This window comes from Drosophila miranda, chromosome 3, assembly GCF_003369915.1.
Source record: "Drosophila miranda strain MSH22 chromosome 3, D.miranda_PacBio2.1, whole genome shotgun sequence".
Taxonomy (NCBI): Eukaryota; Metazoa; Arthropoda; class Insecta; order Diptera; family Drosophilidae; genus Drosophila; species Drosophila miranda.
This window is the reverse complement of record NC_046676.1, coordinates 18,135,013-18,154,161: the sequence shown is the minus strand read 5'-3', so window position 1 is coordinate 18,154,161 and position 19,149 is coordinate 18,135,013. Positions and strand designations below refer to the sequence as shown.

The following is a 19,149-nucleotide window of genomic DNA, read 5'->3' as shown; positions in this document are numbered from 1 at the left end:
AAGAGAGTGATCCGAAGAGGGGCAGTGACGAAATGGACGTTTGGCTAGCCAGCGGGCTGGCAATTTTCGATTCAGGCGCGAAATTCATTTCGAAGCATGAAAATTACAGCATCGCAAAAAACAAAAGGCATTACGGATCTGCTTTTGGGGGGGAAAGCTACAAAGGGAGGGCACAAGAATTATTACACGGACTAGGGCTTGGTACCTACATATAGACGATGGAAGGAGAGGTATACTGCATTTGGGGAGGATTTTGTGACTGATTGAGTGGTGATGATTAATGGGCACACATCGAAGGAAAGCAGTGACCAGTTCTTATGGTGATTCAGTTGAACGGTTATACGTTCTCCACCTACATATATCGAAACAGTCGTTCAATGACTCGTAGAAGACTTTAAAAACCTTCCATATGTAGTCACTTCTGCCTTTTTACAGGGAACCAGCAGGCTGTGCTCTCTGGCACTTGCAGCCCACTTGTTCTAGCTGCAACAGCCAGTCGCAGGGGCAGGCTGCTTTGTTGCAACAACATTTTCCTGCGCCGCCAGGCAAAGGCCACAATTCATTTCTCTAGTGTCCGGAGCGGGGCATAAAAGGCGTTAAGTTTGTCCAGCACGTACACGACCCGGGAGAGACGGGGAGGGGCAGGGGAGTAGGAGTAGGAGTAGGAGTAGGAGGATAGGGTGGCATGGCTGGCCAGCAGGAGGCCAGGACGTGGGCAGGCGTGGGTATTTCAATCAGCGAATCAGCGCTGACCGCAGCCCTGCCCCCTATGGACGTGCAACGTGTGCAACCGCACAATAGGTGGGCCCAGGGGCCGACCCGGGCCGACTGACATGTCCTGCGTCGCCTACGTGAACAATTATTTATTTGACTTGTTTTGGTCCTAGTCCTCATTCTCTTGGTCTGCGTCTAGTCCTTGTCCCGATCGCTGTCCTGGCTCTGGAGGCGTTTGGCAATTAGTGACTTGGGCCGCTTTGCGACGTCACTAAACGTTTATTAATGAGTTGCTGTCGGGATCCGAGATGCGATATGTGTCTGCCCCAAAGCGGAAATCTATAAATCTCGGCCGCGCTTTTGCAGATCCCCGATAAGACCCTGGCATTAAGTCTAAGTCAGCGAACGAACGCTGTGATGGGCGTGGCGGAATGAATCAAATTTATGCGAATATTAGAAAAGTTACCCCCCCCTCTCTGGAGACCATTCCTTTATGATGCATGTTAACTGCTTTTGTTGGATTCCTGTTCTTAGCGTTGCTTGAGATATTTCCATTTGAATGGCCTTACATACAATCGTTTCCCAGCAGTTGGCAAATGTTGTCACGATCCGATCCCAAGTGTCACATAAATAATGCAGCCGTGGCAGCCACCCCTTTTGGCATGTTGCAGCTAATGACATGGCTGAATGGCTCACAGCAGGAGGAGGAAGGCTGGGCAGAGCCCACTTTGACACCTCTCTTTGAAATCGGACCGCTTCTCCGCAATGGATCGGTTCGGTTCGGTTCGGCTCGTTTCGGTCCGTTCACAGGACTGGCTGGAGAGTCGGGAACCGTGTGATGTATGGGATCGTGTTGGGTGGATATCTCGGGCCAATGTTTGCTGTTTGGACAGCTAACATGAGCGCGGAATAGATGGGTACATGTTTGGGCCATGAATTCCAGCCATTACGAGCAGATGAACACAGATTACTTTGATGAAGACTAATCCCAGTGAAATTGCTTATCAATTTTAAGCAAACATTTTCATCTTATAGGTAAATGGGGCTATTTGTGGGCCATGCCATTCTGGCCGAAGTACATTGGAATGGAAATTGCCAGCAATTTTCTCGATGCTGGATGCTGGACAATCTTCGTTGTGCAAATTTTAATTGAATAAACACAGTGCAGCGGTTAGCCGTCTGTTTGCATTAAGAGTGCATTGCGGCCACCGATCAACTCTAATTAGTGGCAACAAGTCGAGACAAGCAAGAAAATGGACAACGGAAGCGTTCAATTATGCATGCCCCCCATGCCCCCCATGCCCATGCCCCCAAGGTGGAGCCGCAGCTGCAGGTCCTGGGCCCCATTCGGGGTGTCAGAAATATTGTCATAGTCGTTGCTCGAGCAACACTTTTCTGCCTTTATCGATGCATATTCATCGATTTGCATACTGCCCGCTGGCCACGGGCCAAGTTGGTCAGCTCCCGCCTTCCCCTGCCCCTTCCGCTACCAGTTGTCCGTCATCCGCATTGGTGTTGGCCATTATTATAGCCAGTTTTATGCCGCCAGTGCGTGATACACTTTTCCTTATCGCAGCCCCTGATTTATATCAGTCGTAAATATATTTGCAATAATCGATCGATCGGTATCCAAATATGAGGCGTGACGACATATCATATCAATGTTCAGCGAACAGCTCTGCCATATGGCTGCTTCTGCTGCTGGCCGAGCACACACCCAGTGCCCAGGTAGGCGCGCTCCCGCTCTTGCTCACTGCGGCGACGGGCAGCCCGCTCCTCAGCCGTGTGCGTCATGTAGCTCTGGTGCCAATCACGATTGCGTCCCTAAAACAAGAGTTTCCACCGGTGAGTGGCATCGATTGAGCGACGTTGTAGTCGACGCGTTGACTCACCCTGGCGCAGTGCTTCTGCATGAGCTCCTCGTAAATCTGTCGATCCTCGCGTATGTTGTAGCCCACATCCTCGCGGTGGTTGGCCTCTGCCTGGCTGGCTGCAAGCTTCAGGTTCTGGCTGATTTGATCCTGAAGATCGGTCAATTGTTTTCGGCGATTGACCTCATTCTGCTGCAGGTCCATTTCCCTCTTCCTTACGTCATTCTCGGCAGCCAAATCCAGGCTAAGGAAGAGACAATGATGCATCAACATGGCATTAAGGAGCTATCTACCTACGCCTCGGCGCAGGCCCGCTGCTCGGCGAGCACTTCCTGGTGGAGCTGTGTCTTCTGCTGCTGATCCCTGGCTAGATTATCGGCCTGACACTGGCCCCCGATTAGGCGGCGCAGCTGCTGCTCGTACTGCTCCTGCTGGGCCCGGCTATCGTCCAGACGCTGCCACACCCGTTGCCAGAGGATCTCCACGCAGGCCTGGCGCCGCCTCAGAGCCTGGCGCTCCTCAATCTGCTGGAGCTGTGCCTGCTTGCTCTCCAACAGGATCTGTTTGGTTTGCATGTGGCGATGCGCCTCGGAGTTCTCGCTGCAAAGAGAAAGGATTGGATTGGAGTGCAGCAATTGGTGTTCAAGGGAGACTCACATTTCCCGCTGCTGCTGCTTCACTTTCAGCAGCTCCTGCTCAGCCTCCTCCCGCTTCAGACGCTCCATGCGAATCCATTCGTGGCGTTTCCTTTCCGCCTCGTCGGCGCGTGCCCGCAGAAGTGCTGCCACCTCCTCGTCCACCTGCAGCGCCTCTCTGTGGAGCTGCACATAAAGCTGCCCGCGGCGGTCGTCCAAATCCTCTGACCATTCCCGCATTCGCTGTGCCACCTTCCAGCCGATTTGCGATTTGATATTTCTCCGGCTGGTGCGGTTAAGGAATTCGATGGTTTCCATGTCAAAGGATCGCTCTTAATTGATTTGGAATGTTCAATGTTGTTTAAAAAAACAACTGCCGGAAACCTTGGTTGCATTTTGCCTGCTGCCAAGGACAACGGTAAATCGAAGAAAGTGAAAGTTAAATTCTGCCTAGTGAATTTATATTTATTACATTAAATGCCTAATTTGTTTTCCTCGTTTATCTTGATCAATTTAAATTCAATTCCTTTGAATGGTCTTCGCAATAACTGCCATGTAGAATGCATGTAGAATTCATGTAATTTGACAGTCGATAACGCACACAATTACATCGATAGGCACACAATCACGTTCCAATCAGAATTGTTCGCCATTGACGGTATAACATCTACTTTTCTATATATTGAATGTATATTTACGGTATATCGGCTTATAATGGCAAATTTCATAGATCTATTAAATTTCATATTCCATACAAACTTCCATACGCAGATTTTTTGAATTGTCGCTCTGTCCACTTTGGCGCGCAGCTCTAGCGATTATCCAGTCGATAGTATCGATAGCAGTTTCTTCCATAAACACATACATTTTGTGTTTCGAACTTTTTTTGTTTAAACCATATTTTATAAACAATCCAATTAAGGGAGTCCTTAAAATCACCCCATTATGAAAATTAGATTTGTCAATCGGATTAAATTTTGTGTTCAGGTCTGACGGTCTTAGTTAGCTAGTAATATCAAACCGAATATCCAAATCAGGGAATTTGATTTCTGATCATCGTCGACCAGTGGGTATTAAAGTGGTGCCAAGTGGGTTAAGTGTCATCGGTATATTTATTGTATATTTAAAAAATGAGACGGTATCTTTCTGAGGGTCGGTATATTAATCGGCTCCACCTCCGCGTTCGCGCTGTCGCTGTCATCATCGCTGCTGCTCCAAAAAAGACCCAAACCGAATTGTGCCTCTTTTGACCACGCAAACGTCTTTTTTTTTGGCTAAAATTCGCGTGGAGTTGGCCAAACTCCGGTGACAGTGGTGTCGGCTGTTGGCAGTACCTTAAAGAAGTGCAACAAGTGGTTAAACACGATTTTTAAAACATTCCCCAGTGCCTTACACCGACAACGTACTCACACCAATATAATTCTACCTGCCCAAATAATCGTGTGTGTGCGTTTGTGTGAAACAACAACAACAAGTTGCTGCTTTCGTCGCAGTTTCCGAGAGAGTGTCTGTTAATTACGCCAAAAATGTTAATTAATGCTTAATTTAATTAACGAAACCCCTGCGAGTGGAGCAAAAGAGTGCGCGTGAGCGAGACGGAGCTAGAGATAGAGATCTGTTCAGATCTTTGAGAAAATCCCCAACGCGAGGATCTGTATCGCGTATAACCCATAAGTCTGGTTTTTAAATATAGATTACAAGTGCACTTAAGCAAACAAGCAAGCAACAATCATTAATTGAACAAATAAAACGACTACAGCTACAGGTATGAATAATAATTATAATTGACATTTCGCTTGGCGGGGCGCTCTTTTCTTTCTTTCATATTTTCACATTCTTGCATTCTCTTGCTCTTCCCGCTGTCTGTCTTTCTCTTTTGGCCGTTTCTTTTGCTTTGCATATTTCGAGTGTCATGTAATTTTTTTTCCTTTTCATTTTTGCAAAAATATTTTCTTTCATTCGTCGAGTTGGGGGCCGCTGCACTTGCCATCTCTTTTCACCAATAAGAGCGGCTAGAGCTTCGGTCTAATAAGAGTCTGAAGTTTCTTGTTTGGCCACCAACACCACAGAGCGACCATTGAACACGCACACACACATGCTCACAGCCTAGCTACCTGACACACACGCATACCTACCTGAATGCTTTGGAATGTTGTTGCTGCTTTGTGTTCCCAATACATATCGTTGTCAACGGTTTTTGCTTATCAATAGAATACTCACACAGGCACAGACAATAGGCAGCAGGTTATGATTGGGATTATTAAAAGAGAGAAAGAGAAGAGCCGGGGAATGCCTCTTGAGAGAGTGGCGGTTGCATGGCATTTTCCATTTCCGCTGCACAATTTCTGTGTCAATCACCTGTTCTGCAGCGCTGGCACTTTTTCGCATGCCTCGCGTTGGCCAGCAACAAATGGAGAAAAACATGATATTGCTGGCAGAGATGCCAACGCTAAGTTCCCATAGAAATTCTCATCGGAAATCCGCTAATCCAAGCTAGGCAGACAGCCTTAAGGTAGCGGTGCAATTCGCCGCGCCTGCTCCCCTTGCCATGCTCCAAACAGCTGTTCGAACTCGCCTGTGTTTATGTTGGCTACGCTCCCAGCAGAGACGCGGGCAGCGCTACCATCATTTGTTTTTGGAACTTCGAGCGGTGCGCAAGTGAAAAAGGATATGCCGCAAGGATAAGGATTTGGCGAGGCTCTGTACGTGTGCCACTGTGTGTTTTTTTTTTTTTTTTTGTGTGTGTGTGTGGGTTCAAAATGTGTGGTTTTTCAATTATTCAAGACGCAAACCGAAGAGAAAATAAATTTTATGCCACTACCACCTGCATCCCTGCCACTCCTTCCCACTCCTCTCCAAAGTGCAAGGCTGCCGCTGCCGCTGCAAGGCAATAACATAAAATGCGGTGAGCAACAGCATGTGGAAGAGGGAGGGACTTAAAGAGAGAGGGAGAGAGCTCAAGTGGCAAAGTGCAAATGAATTAAATAAATAAAAGACGCAAAGAAAATAAAAAAAAATAAACGAAACGAAACAAAGTCTCAAAAGTCTAGTATGTGTCTGCGGTTGTTGTTGTGGTTGCTCTTTCCTTCTTTCTTGTCTTCTATCTGTCTCCTATCCTATTGTTGTTGGTCCGTTTTCTTGGCGCATTGCATAAGTGTTTTCTCTGCCCCTTTCTTACGCTCTTTACCCTTACCTTTCCTTTACTCAATTGCAGATAAGCAACTCAACTCTACTCAGCGCTACGTGACGTACTATATTTGCTTATCACTAATTCAGGAGATAGCCACAGGGCACAGAACCACCGACTAGCGACCACCGAGCGACAGGCCCAAGGCCCCAGGCGACCGACGACCGACGACCGACGACAATGGAGTCCATGGAGTACGAGATGGCACGCAATATGACGCTGCTGTTCTTCCTGGAGCGCCTCCTCGACAAGGGGGAGCCCCGCACCGTGCACGATCTCTCGTGTCAGTTCGGCAACAAGGAGTTCACCAAGGAGATGCGGCAAATCGCCGGCGGCAGTCAATCGGGTGAGTGCTCCCTAGGCAGGCCAGACCCCACAACAAACTACAGTAGAACTCAGCTGAAGTGGAGTTTATGGCATATCATTCATGATCGGAAGATATGCATTTCTTCGCTGCCCCTCTATCCCCTTGACCAGTACAGGTCCCAACATGAAACATGAAACTTGTTTGCTGAAAACTAATACTGGACATGTCACATTTCTACGGCTATACGAACATTCGATCCAATACAATACACATTCGATGCACCTGCGGGCCAATGTTTGTCATTGCCAATGATTGCTTTTGTTGTTGTTGGCGGCCAAGTGCACATGTCATTGCCACTGCCAGAGGGGAGGCAGTGTCTCCGTGTCTCCTTTTCCATCTCTCGACTCGACTCGACTGAAGCTGCGCCAATGCACGAAACCGCAAAAACATGCCAATGATTTTTCAGTTTCAGCTTTTTATTGCAGACGCGAAACTGCAATCGATAATGCACGTGTTGTTTGTCGGTTTTGTCTCTCTATTCCATTTCCCCTCTTGCCTCCTCCCTCCTCTTTCTCTACTTTACGCGCTGTGTGTATTATTTTACAAATGCTCTCAAGGGCCCGCATGCTTTGGAGGCCCAAAGAAAACTAACTAAACTATACTGTAGTAGTCGATATACCGACTAAACGATACCCGCTAGTCATAAGAGATTTGGATTTCATTCGACTTACTTTGAAATTGTCGATAGCAGAGTGGATTTTTCGGAGTGATGGAAGATCGTTTAATATGCCCTTGAACTCCACGAGTACTGGGTACTCTCCCAAGAACCAATACATACACATGTACTCCACACTCTCCCCATTCTATTCCATTGACAAGTCAACACGTGAAGAGCCTCGCGGCCTGCTCTTCATGATATTTATCAAAATGCATGCTTCTGCGAAGAGAATCTCCAAGAATAGACACAACAAACAACTTTCGATTTCTAAAGATAGGTGACGTACCACTTGAGGCAAGTTTCTTAAAGAAAAGGTGCAATGCACTTTCCCTTTGCTCTCAGATATTTGTGTGGGCACTCCAAAGATCTATGTATTTTTGATGGAGTGGTAACAAATGTGGTAACAGGAAATGGCAAACAATTGTTTACATTGATCGTATAATCCCTTGTAAACAAGTTGAGAGCTGTAGAGGAATACATAATACCCCGTACGAGTAGGAATTTAAGGGAGAAATTATGTTGTCTGTCCCTTGGATCGAGAATCTGTTCGGATTATGAGCTTTGGAGCTCTGAAATGTTTGTGAATTTTAGTTGAATTCAGTAAAAAAAAACTGTCTTAAACTAGGCGTTATTTGATACAATATATATACTAAAAATAGTTATTCAAGAACAATAATTTTCACATTAACTTTCCCATTCTTTCTGTGGAATCAATTACCTTTCACTATGCATTTATTCACAGTTCTTTCTTGTAATTGTTTAGCGCCCATAAATTGCGATTGTGGCTCTTTGTTCACACTTTGTGGCTGCATTAATTGCAACAGAGCAAAACAAACATTTAACAAAATGTTTATCGCATTTGCTGATTTCCCACACATGTGCGTGACGTTCCACGGACAAGACCCGCGACAAGACAAATCGTGTCTGCCCCCAAAGCAAACCCCAAAGCGAGCAACATTTGCCAAGTAATTTGGCGCTAAAATACTTTAATCTTTGGCTTAAATGTTGCTTTTACCCCAGAACGCAATAGACGAAAAAAACTCCGGGGGAACGGAGCCTACGGGAAATATTCGCGTGACACGCAAATCAGAGCCGGAGAACCAGGGGAAATATTAATGGGGAAATGTCAAGGTTTGGCTTATAAATAGAATAGCGTCAGATATTCGTATCGTATCCTTTGGCTGATATTTCTAAGTCCCCATCAAATGGGTGATAAGGAGTGCTCTTGGGTCGCTGGAAAACCCAATTTCCCCCATAAACGCCTGTTTACTCTCCTGGGTACGACCTAAAACCCAATAAACATATATTATGCTGCTTCATTTTTGTCAACGTGTTGTTTGTGCAACTTATAAACCGTTAAAGCCGCCAGGGCTTCTGCTGCTGCTGCTGCTTACATCCTATACCCTTGTGTATGCCGCCCTCGCCCCCCATAAACCCATCGACTCCGTTCCATTATGTAGTTTTTGCGGTCTGCCATTGATGGGGGGTGGGGTAGAGACGGAAACGTTGTAATAGAAAAGTGTCGATTACGTGACAAAAATGTTCAATTGAATTTCAATAAAATTGCATGGACATCCCTATCCATTTGTTGCTTCAATAATATATGGCGATGTGTGTGTGAGTGTGTGTGTGTGTGCGTGCCTCCCTTTTGCCTTTCGTATGCATATTCCCCACTGAATTGATGAGGGTTTTCGACCAACATTTTTTGGGGAAATTAACGTCAAAAGCTATCTTCTAGCCAGATGAGAGAAACAGTAACAGTAACTTGGACTTCTTTAATTTTCTGTGTGAAATAGCTTTGCCCTCGTTTATCTGGGACTTAAATTTTCGCTGCTAATTCAACTGTCTGGGTGTTGAACGGAAACCAACGGAAACCGAAGTTTCGATTGTTTTTGTTTTTGTGTGTTTTGCGGTGCAAATCATTTGGACAAACACAAAAACATGTCCATTTAGCTCTCTTTATCGTTTGGCCATTTTAAGCTGTGCCTCCGGCAGAGGACGGGGCAGCGGCAGCAGCAACGGCAACAGCAGAGAGCAAAGCCAAACAACGATTTTACTCTGTTTAATTGCCCACACACGAACACGCACACACCACGTATGCTCTCCCACATTAGAGATGAGCGCGTGTCGTGGCTTGTATGGCACGCACCAAACATAGTCTAAAACATTGTCCCGAATCATGCCCAACCAATGTAATGTTTTTGTGCAATCTTGCGACCTACAGAAGTACCTGTAGAAGCGTCTTGAGTCTCGATATGCGTTGTGCTTGTATGTTGAGAATTTTGGGAACCAGACGAGCCGAACCCGAATATGTACAGCTCTCTGAACAGTCTAGGCACGAAATAATACACAAATACGAGTTTTTGTTTGGCATTTTTAGTGAAGTATGTTTGGTATATACCGATTGCTGAATCTAATTGTTTTGATATATTATGATACTTTAATATATAACGCACGTTCAATCGAAATTATGAATATTCACTGAAGAAAATCTTTGAAAAATACGTTTCGATTATTTCTCACGCACGAAGTGGAGATCTACTCATCAGGTGTGTGGCTTTGGCCCCATCTCTAGCTCGTACACACACGCAGGCACGATCTCTACATGCCAAGCCTTAACGGGACTAACGAAGGTTCGTTCGTTCGCAACTATTTTGTTGTTTTGGTTTCTGTATTTATTTCTTGTTGAGTAATCGATTTCCAAAACAAAAATATTGTCAAAGTAATCGGAATAAAAACACACAATAACCGCTGTTGAAATGCGCGAAACGAGTGTGGATAAGTGAATGATTAGAGGGTACCTCTACCACCCGCCTGAATGATTAGCTGATTGATCTGCGGCCGATGCTTCCGCATGAGATGAAGTCCACGTCCTCCTCTCTGTTACACATTTCAATTTTCGCCAACGAACAGGGGGAGAGAGCGAGTGAGAGAGAAATAGAGTGTGTGCTAGAGAGAGACATTGTCGTAAATTTAACGATTTTATGCGAACGGCAGCAAAAAGGGGTGACGGGACGGGACGGGACTGGAAATCCTTTAACGCCTTACCGCCAGCCGGTGCTCAATGCTCCATAGCCATAGCCATTTTATGTTATTGTTAACTTTCCCTTCGAGGGAAATTGGTAACTGTTTTCGGGGAGGAGGGGAGGCATTGATTTTTGCTATTCTTCACAGCTGACATTAATTGCAAAAAGCACAACAATTTGTTTGGAGCCAGAAATGAATTTGCTGTTCATTATATTTTAGGTGAACTTTTGTGCCCATTTGGGCGTCTAATTGATTGAGAACAGAACTGTTTGACTGTCAGGCAGCAGGGGAAAGGGAAAAGCGGCTCTAATGAGCCTATAATGAAGTGAGTCCTGCGAAAGGGGAAGTACAAGAATTTAGGAGTTAAGAAACCCCCACCGCCCAGGCACTGCCATTACAGTTGTGTGTCATTCCCCTGCCCCTCCTTTTGAGAGGCATAAAATCTTGAATTTATGGGCAGACATAACCCTTTTACGCCCCCCCACAATCATGCAACAGGCCTGCGGCTACCTCACATTCGAATTTACAACATCTCGGGGCCCGAAACTGGGGAAACATTTCCGTTTTCTTCAATAAGCAGAATGTACCATAAATACACATAAATTTATAGCGAGTGTCCTCGGTGCATTTGAAAATTGCCATGGCAAGAAAAGAAAAAAAAAAAATAAGAAATGTGTCCAAGTGGGTCGAGCCGTAAAATGTGCCGACCACCCCAGCCGCAGAGTCCTCTCCCCTGCACCCCTGCCACCTGCCACCTGCCACCTGCGCTCCACTAAGAGAGCCAAAAATGTTTGTTTGCCAAGAATTGCGGCTAAGCACACAAACAGACAAATATTGGACCAGCCAAGTACTTGGTATAATATTTGGCTGTGGCACTATGGGAAGTACCCAAATATACATACATATGTATGCACAAAAGTCGTACACATAGATATGCATATTACATATTGGGGTTAGAGGTTGTGGCCTTCGATAAATATTAATATTGAAATGTTTTTTCGTGTGGCTTACAACTTTTATGAACTTCGATTTGTGGCGCGTCAGTTGGTGCGCCCTTCTGCCAGTTGCCACCAATTTCAATTTCTGTAAGTAAACATAAAATTGAATTATGCACATGCTGCCAGGGTCCTCGACCTTAATGCGGTGGGATTTCTCTCGAGAAAATAGCTCGGATTGGGGGTGACTCCTTCCAGCCATTTGTCAGTTTTGTGGCTCATTGGGCAGGGCCCCTTGGACGGGGGCAGGAAAGTGGGTGGAAAACGGAGATGTAAGATGTTTGTTAAGGGATTACGTTCTATTTTGATTGACTCGCCAAATCCGTAGACAATCCCCTTGCATAATGCCTATCCGATTCGATTAATCAGAGCTCGTTTCGGGTTTGTCTCGCCCTGGAGTTGTGTATGTAGGGAGCAGTATGTCAAATGCAATTGAATTAATCTATGCCTAGCATTATAAACAAGTTCCAACAATGAGGCACGCAATGGAGGACCGAGCACCGAGCACCGAGCACCGAGTACCTTCTCTGTGGAGTGGTGCTCTCTGATCTATCCAACGCTGCGTGGCGTTTGCCTTGCTGTCACGTCAGATTACGCAAACAATAGCGAATGGTTGTGAAGGCAGAGGAGGTGGAGGGGGGGGGGATAGAGTCGAGCGGCACTCATCGTAACATTCCTACCTTCATACCGGATGATGGTGATGATGGAGCAGGGTTGGGTCGCATCGCGTCCCGTTTTGGGCCTTACAGTGGCAGTCAGTCAGTCAGCAACTATGACCTGATTTATCAAATAAATGGTGCGCTCGGTCGGTTGGTTTGAGTTCACAATACTCTTCTCATTTGGTTGGAGCTACACTTGGAATAAATTATTGAAAACCTCAGTAACTAACTTTGCGTCATGCACACGCAATGTATTTTGCCTTAGACTGTTCTGATATGCACCAACAGCCCAACATGTTACCTACGCCGACATTCTCACAGTGTAGCCCCCCCCCTAAAACACACACAATTTGCTATCCTTCGCAGTCAAACCCGTCGCATACCGTACTTTGTAATTGTAAACTAACTTTATTTGAAGCAACAACTTTTGCCAACTTTTCAAAACCCCTTCCCTCCCCCCCACAGAGCAACAGGATAGAGACCTATGAATATTCATTCCTATGTTCATGTACGAGTATTCGTTGATTTGTATTCATATATGGATATGAATTGTAAGTTTGTCATTTGATGATGCGATTACAACAATGTTTTGTTAATTATGGGAATCCAGACATATGTAGTTCCACGATATGAAAGGGGGAAAACTTTATATGCACACAAAAGTTACTCCTTAATGATGGTGCAACTCGAATGCGTGGCTCTCTATAGAGACGAACACCGTCTATCACTATCGAACGACTGGGTACCAGGGCGCCACGGTACCCGGGAATTAATTAACAACAATAAGTACTTAGTCTTGACGTAATTACTGAGTTGACACATTGAGAGGCCAAGAAAATTAATTAAGTTTGGGCTGCTGGTGCAACACTTTTACTGCCTTAACCACTACACCATTCTTTGCCACTGCCAGACGGGGGCAGAAGCACTAATGGCTCCACCTAATTGTAATTGACATCTCCCTTTGGCTTTCGTCAGGTCTGAAGAAATTTCTCGCCCAATACCCATCAATATTCCTGGTGGACGGGGACTATGTGCAGGTGAATGCCTACCAGCACAGCAACGCGGACGATGGTGGTGGCGGCGGCAAGCGCGACTACATTCAAGAGGCTAAAGACTACTTCAAGAACAAGATGCTGCAGTACGGGGCCGCTGCAGAGGTGCCGGTGCGGAGTCTGCTCGGCCATCGGTCGCAGGCCTCGCCGCAAGTCCGTCACATATCGGGTATGTTGGGTATATTCAAGAAGTCGTTCGTCTGCCTCCACTTTTCACTTTTCACTCTTTTCCTTTTTGTTTGTTGAAGGTCAACATATCAAGGAGTTCACGGACTTTCTCACCAAGCACACGGACACGTTCAAGGTGATCGATGACTTTGTGATGCTGGTGGGCAGCGAGAATATGACTGATCTGCCGGCCAGGGATCGTCTCCATCTGCCGCAGTCGAACATCGATACGCGCGGCACCCAGCAGATGCTCGACTTCTTCGCGCAGTGCATCGAGATCAAGGGGCCGCTGCTGGTGGACCAGCTGTTCCATTTGCTGACCACCAACTTTCCGCAGGATCAGTGGCTGCGCATGTTCAAGACGCCCGGCGACCTGAGCTCCTTCCTAAAGCTCTTCGGCGACTGCTTTCACATTCAGGCCAATCTAGTCACGCTGCTGCAGAAGCCCAAGCTCAGTGACACGCACATCCAGCAGGCCCAGGCCCAGACCAGGGAGCAGTTCAACGCCCTCAACAACAACAACAACATCAACAATGGCAGCAATTCAAATTCAGGCCGCAGGGTGGATGTGGGTGCCGGTGGAAGTGGAGGTGCCTTGAGCTCCGTGCAACAGCGATTGCAGTCTCCGGCTTTGCGCAGCAATGGATGTGCGAGCAGCAACAATAATGTCATTAGCAGCAGCAGTAGCATCAACAACAACAATAGCATAGCATCGCCCAATTTCAAGCTGAACGCACCCGTGTCGAATGTAATTGGGGGGCAGGGGCAGGGGCAGGGGCAGCTGGGGCAGCCCAAGTCGGAGCCGAGCTCTGGCTTCGACAGCTATGTGCCCATGTCGGAGCTGAAGCTGGAGAATCTCTGCGAGAACAACTATCCCGGTGGGAATGTATGCTATGGCCCCATCGGAGGAGGACCCATCCAACAGCAGCAGCCGCTGACGGTGCCTGTGCCTGTGCCTGTGCCTGCCTCAACGAATCCTTCCTCGGAGAGAGTGAACAGCGTCAACCAAACGCTGAAGCAACGCATAAATACTCTGGTCATACGCACGCTGGCGGAGAACCTCGAGAAGGACAAACAGTCGCTGGCCAACCAAAGTTCTCCGCATGCCAGTCCCTTGCATTCCAGCAACTCCCATCCCAACTCCAATTCCAACTCCAGCAGTGCCAATGCGAGCACAGCAAACAATCCCAATACCATCTCCAACTCAAACTCCAGCTCCAGCTCCAACCCACCCACCAACGCCAATCAATCACCTAGTCATAGCTACTTTGTCGGCGACACGTGGAAGATCAAGGTCCTGCAGAACACGACGGTGATAGCCAGTGTGAAGCAGTCTGTGTTCGTCACCGACATCATTCTCAAGTACGCGGCCAAGAACGAGGGCATTGTGGTCTCCCTCGACTGCGAAGGCATCAATCTCGGCCTGAAGGGCGAAATCACGTTGATTGAAATCGGAACGGCCCGGGGCGAGGCGTTCCTCTTCGATGTGCAGTCCTGCCCTGCCATGGTCACGGATGGTGGCCTGAAGACCGTGCTGGAGCACGAGCAGGTCATCAAGGTCATCCACGACTGTCGCAACGATGCGGCCAATCTGTATCTGCAGTTTGGTATCCTGCTGCGCAACGTGTTCGACACACAGGCGGCGCATGCGATCCTGCAGTACCAGGAGAACGGCAAGCAGGTCTACAAGGCCAAATACATATCGCTCAACTCGCTGTGCGAGCAGTACAATGCACCCTGCAATCCAATCAAGGACCAGCTGAAACAGATATACAGGCGGGACCAGAAGTTCTGGGCCAAGCGGCCGCTCACCCGCGAAATGATGCTGTACGCGGCTGGGGATGTGCTGGTGCTCATCCACGATCAGCTCTTTGGCAGTCTGGCGCGGCAGATCAGGCCAGAGAACAGGCAGCTTTTCTCCGAGCTGTGCACGGAGCAAATCCTTCTGCAGATCAAGCCGAACGAGGTGAAGATTCGCAAGAAGCAACGCAAGGTTAGCACCGAGGTGTTCGATCTGAAGCTGAAATTGGCGCAGACCAGCAAGAGCATTGTGCTCTCGAACCGTGAGATACGTCTGCTGCGGTGAGTAATCCTTCTGTTTCAATCAATCAATCGATCAAGAGCTAATCGTGGTATACACCATAAACAGATACATGGATCTGACGGAGGATGAAAAGGAACGCCTCAAGGGCTACTACAAGGTGGCCAAGAAGCTGGAGAAAATGGAATCTGCCGGCAATCCCAGCAAGTGAGTGCCGAAATAGTTATAAAATTACACCAAACCAAACTGAACCTTGTTGAATCCTGCAGGGATCAAAGTGACTCTGAAGACGAGGCGGAACCCAATGAAAACGAAATGTTTCCCAGCTTGGACTCTGTACCATCGGACAATTCCCTCTCGGGCACCTTTTCGCCGCGCTTCAGCTCTGAGCCACCCAGCCTGACGGAATCCATGCAGATGCTGGAGGAAATACTGCAGAACAAGTCAATGGATCGCATTGCACGCATCGATAAGCTAGAGGCCATACTGACGACAGCCACCTCGCTGCCATGCGATCAGGTGAGCATCCGTCACAGCTCCCATCGTATTTGTAAACTAATTTATAACATTTCTAATTTCTTTTTTACAGATACTGGCTTCCAATTCGATTCAGGAACAGTTGGGTTCGAGCATTGCGACCACAGATAATTTGCAAATCATACGCGAAAAGTCCAGAAAGTGAGTGTCTCTTAGCAGAGAACATCAGGCTAATTCAAAAACTCTAATGCTCTTGAACTCTATCTCAACAGCAATAGGAATTGCAATTGCCAAGGAGAGCGCAGTGTCACGCCCATTCTGAGAACGACGGACAGGCGGGTGGTGAAGCTGGTGGATGCCGAATCGCAGACCCTGAGCACCGGCGACGTCGTCATCACCAAGATATTCTTCCAGGACGAGCATGAGCGGGCCAAGGAGACGGCAATGCTTGGCAGCTCGCCCACGAAGCGTGTGGCATCCACATAAACAACGTGTCAATCTTCGAACCATGATTCCTAACAAGCAAAGCAAAGCGCAGACATATAACGTATTATTATTATTTTTTTCTGTTTTTAACTGTTGCGAGACTCGAGGAGAAGACGAAGAGAAAGACAAAGACAAAAGGCGGTGTCCCGAGCACCCACTATCGACTATCGACTATCGACTATGCAATAATAACTATTATGGGTATATCCAATTGAGAAGCAATATATTTTGTGCCTAAATGTTGAACATTGCAATAACAATAATATATACGAGTATGATTTCCCATGTGAAAATGAATGGCCCCCCAAACGAGCTACTGTACGAATCGCACTTCTCAGCGGTGACCCCATCACATTCCAGAGCGGAGTGGGGTCTGAGGTCTGAGAATCCGTGTTGCATTCGATGAGACAGATGAAAGGTGGATAGATGGGTAGGCCTCAGATTGTTTTGTTTTTGTTCATTATGACCCTAAATCAGCGCCAAACAATCATTGAAAATATATGTGTAAATGTGACATAGAAAGCTTTGCGATGTATTAGCGAAATGATTAATGATTATTATAATCTGCTTTGGACCAATGTGTATTAAATCGAGATGAAATAATTCAAATGCAGCTTTGTAGAGGTTTCCTAATATGTATCTTTGTCGCCATATCAGAAGTGAACTTATTGTATTTTAACCATAATTAATTCTTTATAAACCCAAACAAAACTAAACGTTTATTCAACTCAACGTTAGTTTAACCAAACAATCTTATTAATTAATTAACAAAAAGCAATTCTGTAATCAATCTAAGTACATACATAAATGAGAGTTAATTGTAAAGGAAACCATATTGAAATTGTACGATTATAAATGATATTTCTAATTGAATAAAACGTGTATATACAAAAATGTATTTAACGAAATCAAGAAATATTATTCAATTTCCACCACACCGCCCCACGGAGCTACTCAGTGAATTTACACAAGAAAATTGGTTGGTGGGGGCGAGGGGAGGGGTTTTTATTCAACGACATCAAGAGGTTTTAAACATTGATTATTGAATATTGATATATAAGTATATATGTATATGTATAGATATTGAAATTTGTGTGTTGTTTGTGTAAATACATTTATGTTTGTGTTCAGTTTATGTTGGGATAAGTATGTCTGATTCTTTCATTTTAATTCTTATTGATTATTCGTATAGTATAGGGAGTTTTCCCAATTAAAATCTAGTTTTATTTTATTTTATTTGTCAATCATCTAGATTCAAGCGAGAGGTGCTCTCCATAACAATGAACCCAATCGATGCTGAGAAGGTAACATGGTTGTATGGATAAAAAAAAAAATGGCATTAATAGACATCGAAAAATTCACATGTCTACATACAGACATATATGTATGTATGTATTCGTATATGTTCTATAATGTACTGGTTTTAATCAATTGACTTCTGAAAACAGCAACCATGTGTAAACCGGTTCCAAACATCAATTTGTTAAATATTCTTACCTCTAGCAAGATAAAATACACTTTAAGGTTTTAGCTTGAAGTGTATTTTACTTTTGGACTCGTTCCAGCTTGTTTTGCAATTGCCTTACAGTCGCTTTATTGCGCTTCTATTAAATTCGAGTAACTTCAGCTCTAGTGTGACTACCGATTACAGCCTTCTTTTGAGCTTGATAAAAGAGTGTATATGTGTGTATATGTATGTTGTGTAGAAATTATAATATATGTATAATAATTCACCATTCAGTTGCACTGTCGTTCCATTCATGAAAACTACAACAACAAACTAAAGAGATATAGTCGAGTTTTCCGACTATTAAATACCCAGTACTCGGACTTATTGTTCTGTTGTATAAAGATTGTGTGGCTCATAGCGATGGAAATAGCAAAGGATCGCGGAGACAGTGAGACGGTAATTGGTTCGCATACTGGATTGGACCAAAATCACCCAATATCAGATATCAGACAGACAAACGGACAAAAGAATACAAGTGTTTATTGTATGCATATTGAATCGGAATCAGAGTCGGAATCTGTTCTTTCTGCCCGATATTTATGCATCCACTACGAATACCAGGTTCAATAAATGTATTGAAACACGCACAACATATCTTATACTAGAGATGCCATATAGGCAATAAACTATTAGCTATCGCAAATATATATACTCATTTCATGTACTTATTTATGTGCAAAGGAATACATTTTTTTCTATATATATTTGCTTTGATCACATCTTTGAATCTCTCCATAGCTCGTTAGATATATGTACAATTTGGTTCTAACTCGCTTTATTGGGCTCTCTGCTTGGTGTCGTCTTGTGAAGTGTCCATTACTATGTTTCTTATTTCGCGGTTTACTTTTCGGTTTAGGTATGTGTGTACTTATTCTAAAAAAAAAATTCATTTTCTATTTTCTGTTCATTTCTTTTTCATCGAACGATGCTTAAATCTATCCCATCCTTGTCTTTCAGCAAGTTTTAGTGTTGCGACTTGCCAACGACTTTTATCGCAGGACTTTCCGGACTTTGCATTGCCCGCCTTTCTCCTTTTGGATATTTGCTCTGTACCTTATTATTCTAGACTATACTAATTCGTAAGGATTTCCTGCGAAACCTGCATATGGAGTCGAATGTCCATAGATGCAAATAGGTACTCATCAAGACGATTTTTGTATAACTTGTATACTTATGTATGATCGAACCCAGTGATTATTCGCTATTTGCAACGTTATGTGTATAGAGTGGTGAGTACTTATTGCACAGAACGCACTGAATATTAGCTTAGGAGATTGAACAAAGAGAGTTCAGGCCAGGATA

At 45.4% G+C, this 19,149-nt stretch overlaps 2 protein-coding genes across 2 annotated transcripts; one reads left to right on the top strand and one right to left on the bottom strand.

Annotated features, from left to right (window-relative positions):
• Positions 1 to 2,332: 2,332 nt before the first annotated feature.
• Positions 2,333 to 3,549, bottom strand: LOC108158400 (uncharacterized abhydrolase domain-containing protein DDB_G0269086). The gene is made up of 4 exons (XM_017290658.2): positions 3,243 to 3,549; positions 2,883 to 3,185; positions 2,607 to 2,829; positions 2,333 to 2,538 (listed from the first exon to the last, which is right to left on the bottom strand). The coding sequence occupies exons 1-4, from the start codon at positions 3,536 to 3,538 to the stop codon at positions 2,380 to 2,382; spliced, it is 981 nt and encodes a 326-aa protein (XP_017146147.1). The 5' UTR covers positions 3,539 to 3,549; the 3' UTR covers positions 2,333 to 2,379.
• An 839-nt stretch (positions 3,550 to 4,388) lies between these two features.
• LOC108160142 lies at positions 4,389 to 17,232 on the top strand. Its single transcript, XM_017293949.2, has 8 exons — positions 4,389 to 4,985; positions 6,435 to 6,753; positions 13,089 to 13,334; positions 13,414 to 15,415; positions 15,483 to 15,581; positions 15,644 to 15,893; positions 15,964 to 16,052; positions 16,124 to 17,232. Exons 2-8 carry the CDS (start codon positions 6,588 to 6,590, stop codon positions 16,335 to 16,337), a joined length of 3,066 nt encoding a protein of 1,021 aa, XP_017149438.1. The 5' UTR covers positions 4,389 to 4,985; positions 6,435 to 6,587; the 3' UTR covers positions 16,338 to 17,232.
• The last annotated feature ends 1,917 nt before the right edge of the window (positions 17,233 to 19,149 follow it).

What these genes read in the sequence shown, in the direction of transcription:
- LOC108158400 (XM_017290658.2), bottom strand. Translation starts at nt 3,538, where the DNA reads ATGGAAACCATCGAATTCCTTAACCGCACCAGCCGGAGAAATATCAAA. An exon ending in CAGCGGGCCTGCGCCGAGGC is followed by an intron (nt 2,830 to 2,882) that starts GTAGGTAGATAG and finishes TCTCTTCCTTAG; the next exon opens with CCTGGATTTGGCTGCCGAGA. An exon ending in TGCAGAAGCACTGCGCCAGG is followed by an intron (nt 2,539 to 2,606) that starts GTGAGTCAACGC and finishes CTCTTGTTTTAG; the next exon opens with GGACGCAATCGTGATTGGCA.
- LOC108160142 (XM_017293949.2), top strand. Translation starts at nt 6,588, where the DNA reads ATGGAGTCCATGGAGTACGAGATGGCACGCAATATGACGCTGCTGTTC. An exon ending in CGCCGGCGGCAGTCAATCGG is followed by an intron (nt 6,754 to 13,088) that starts GTGAGTGCTCCC and finishes GGCTTTCGTCAG; the next exon opens with GTCTGAAGAAATTTCTCGCC. An exon ending in GCAAGTCCGTCACATATCGG is followed by an intron (nt 13,335 to 13,413) that starts GTATGTTGGGTA and finishes TGTTTGTTGAAG; the next exon opens with GTCAACATATCAAGGAGTTC.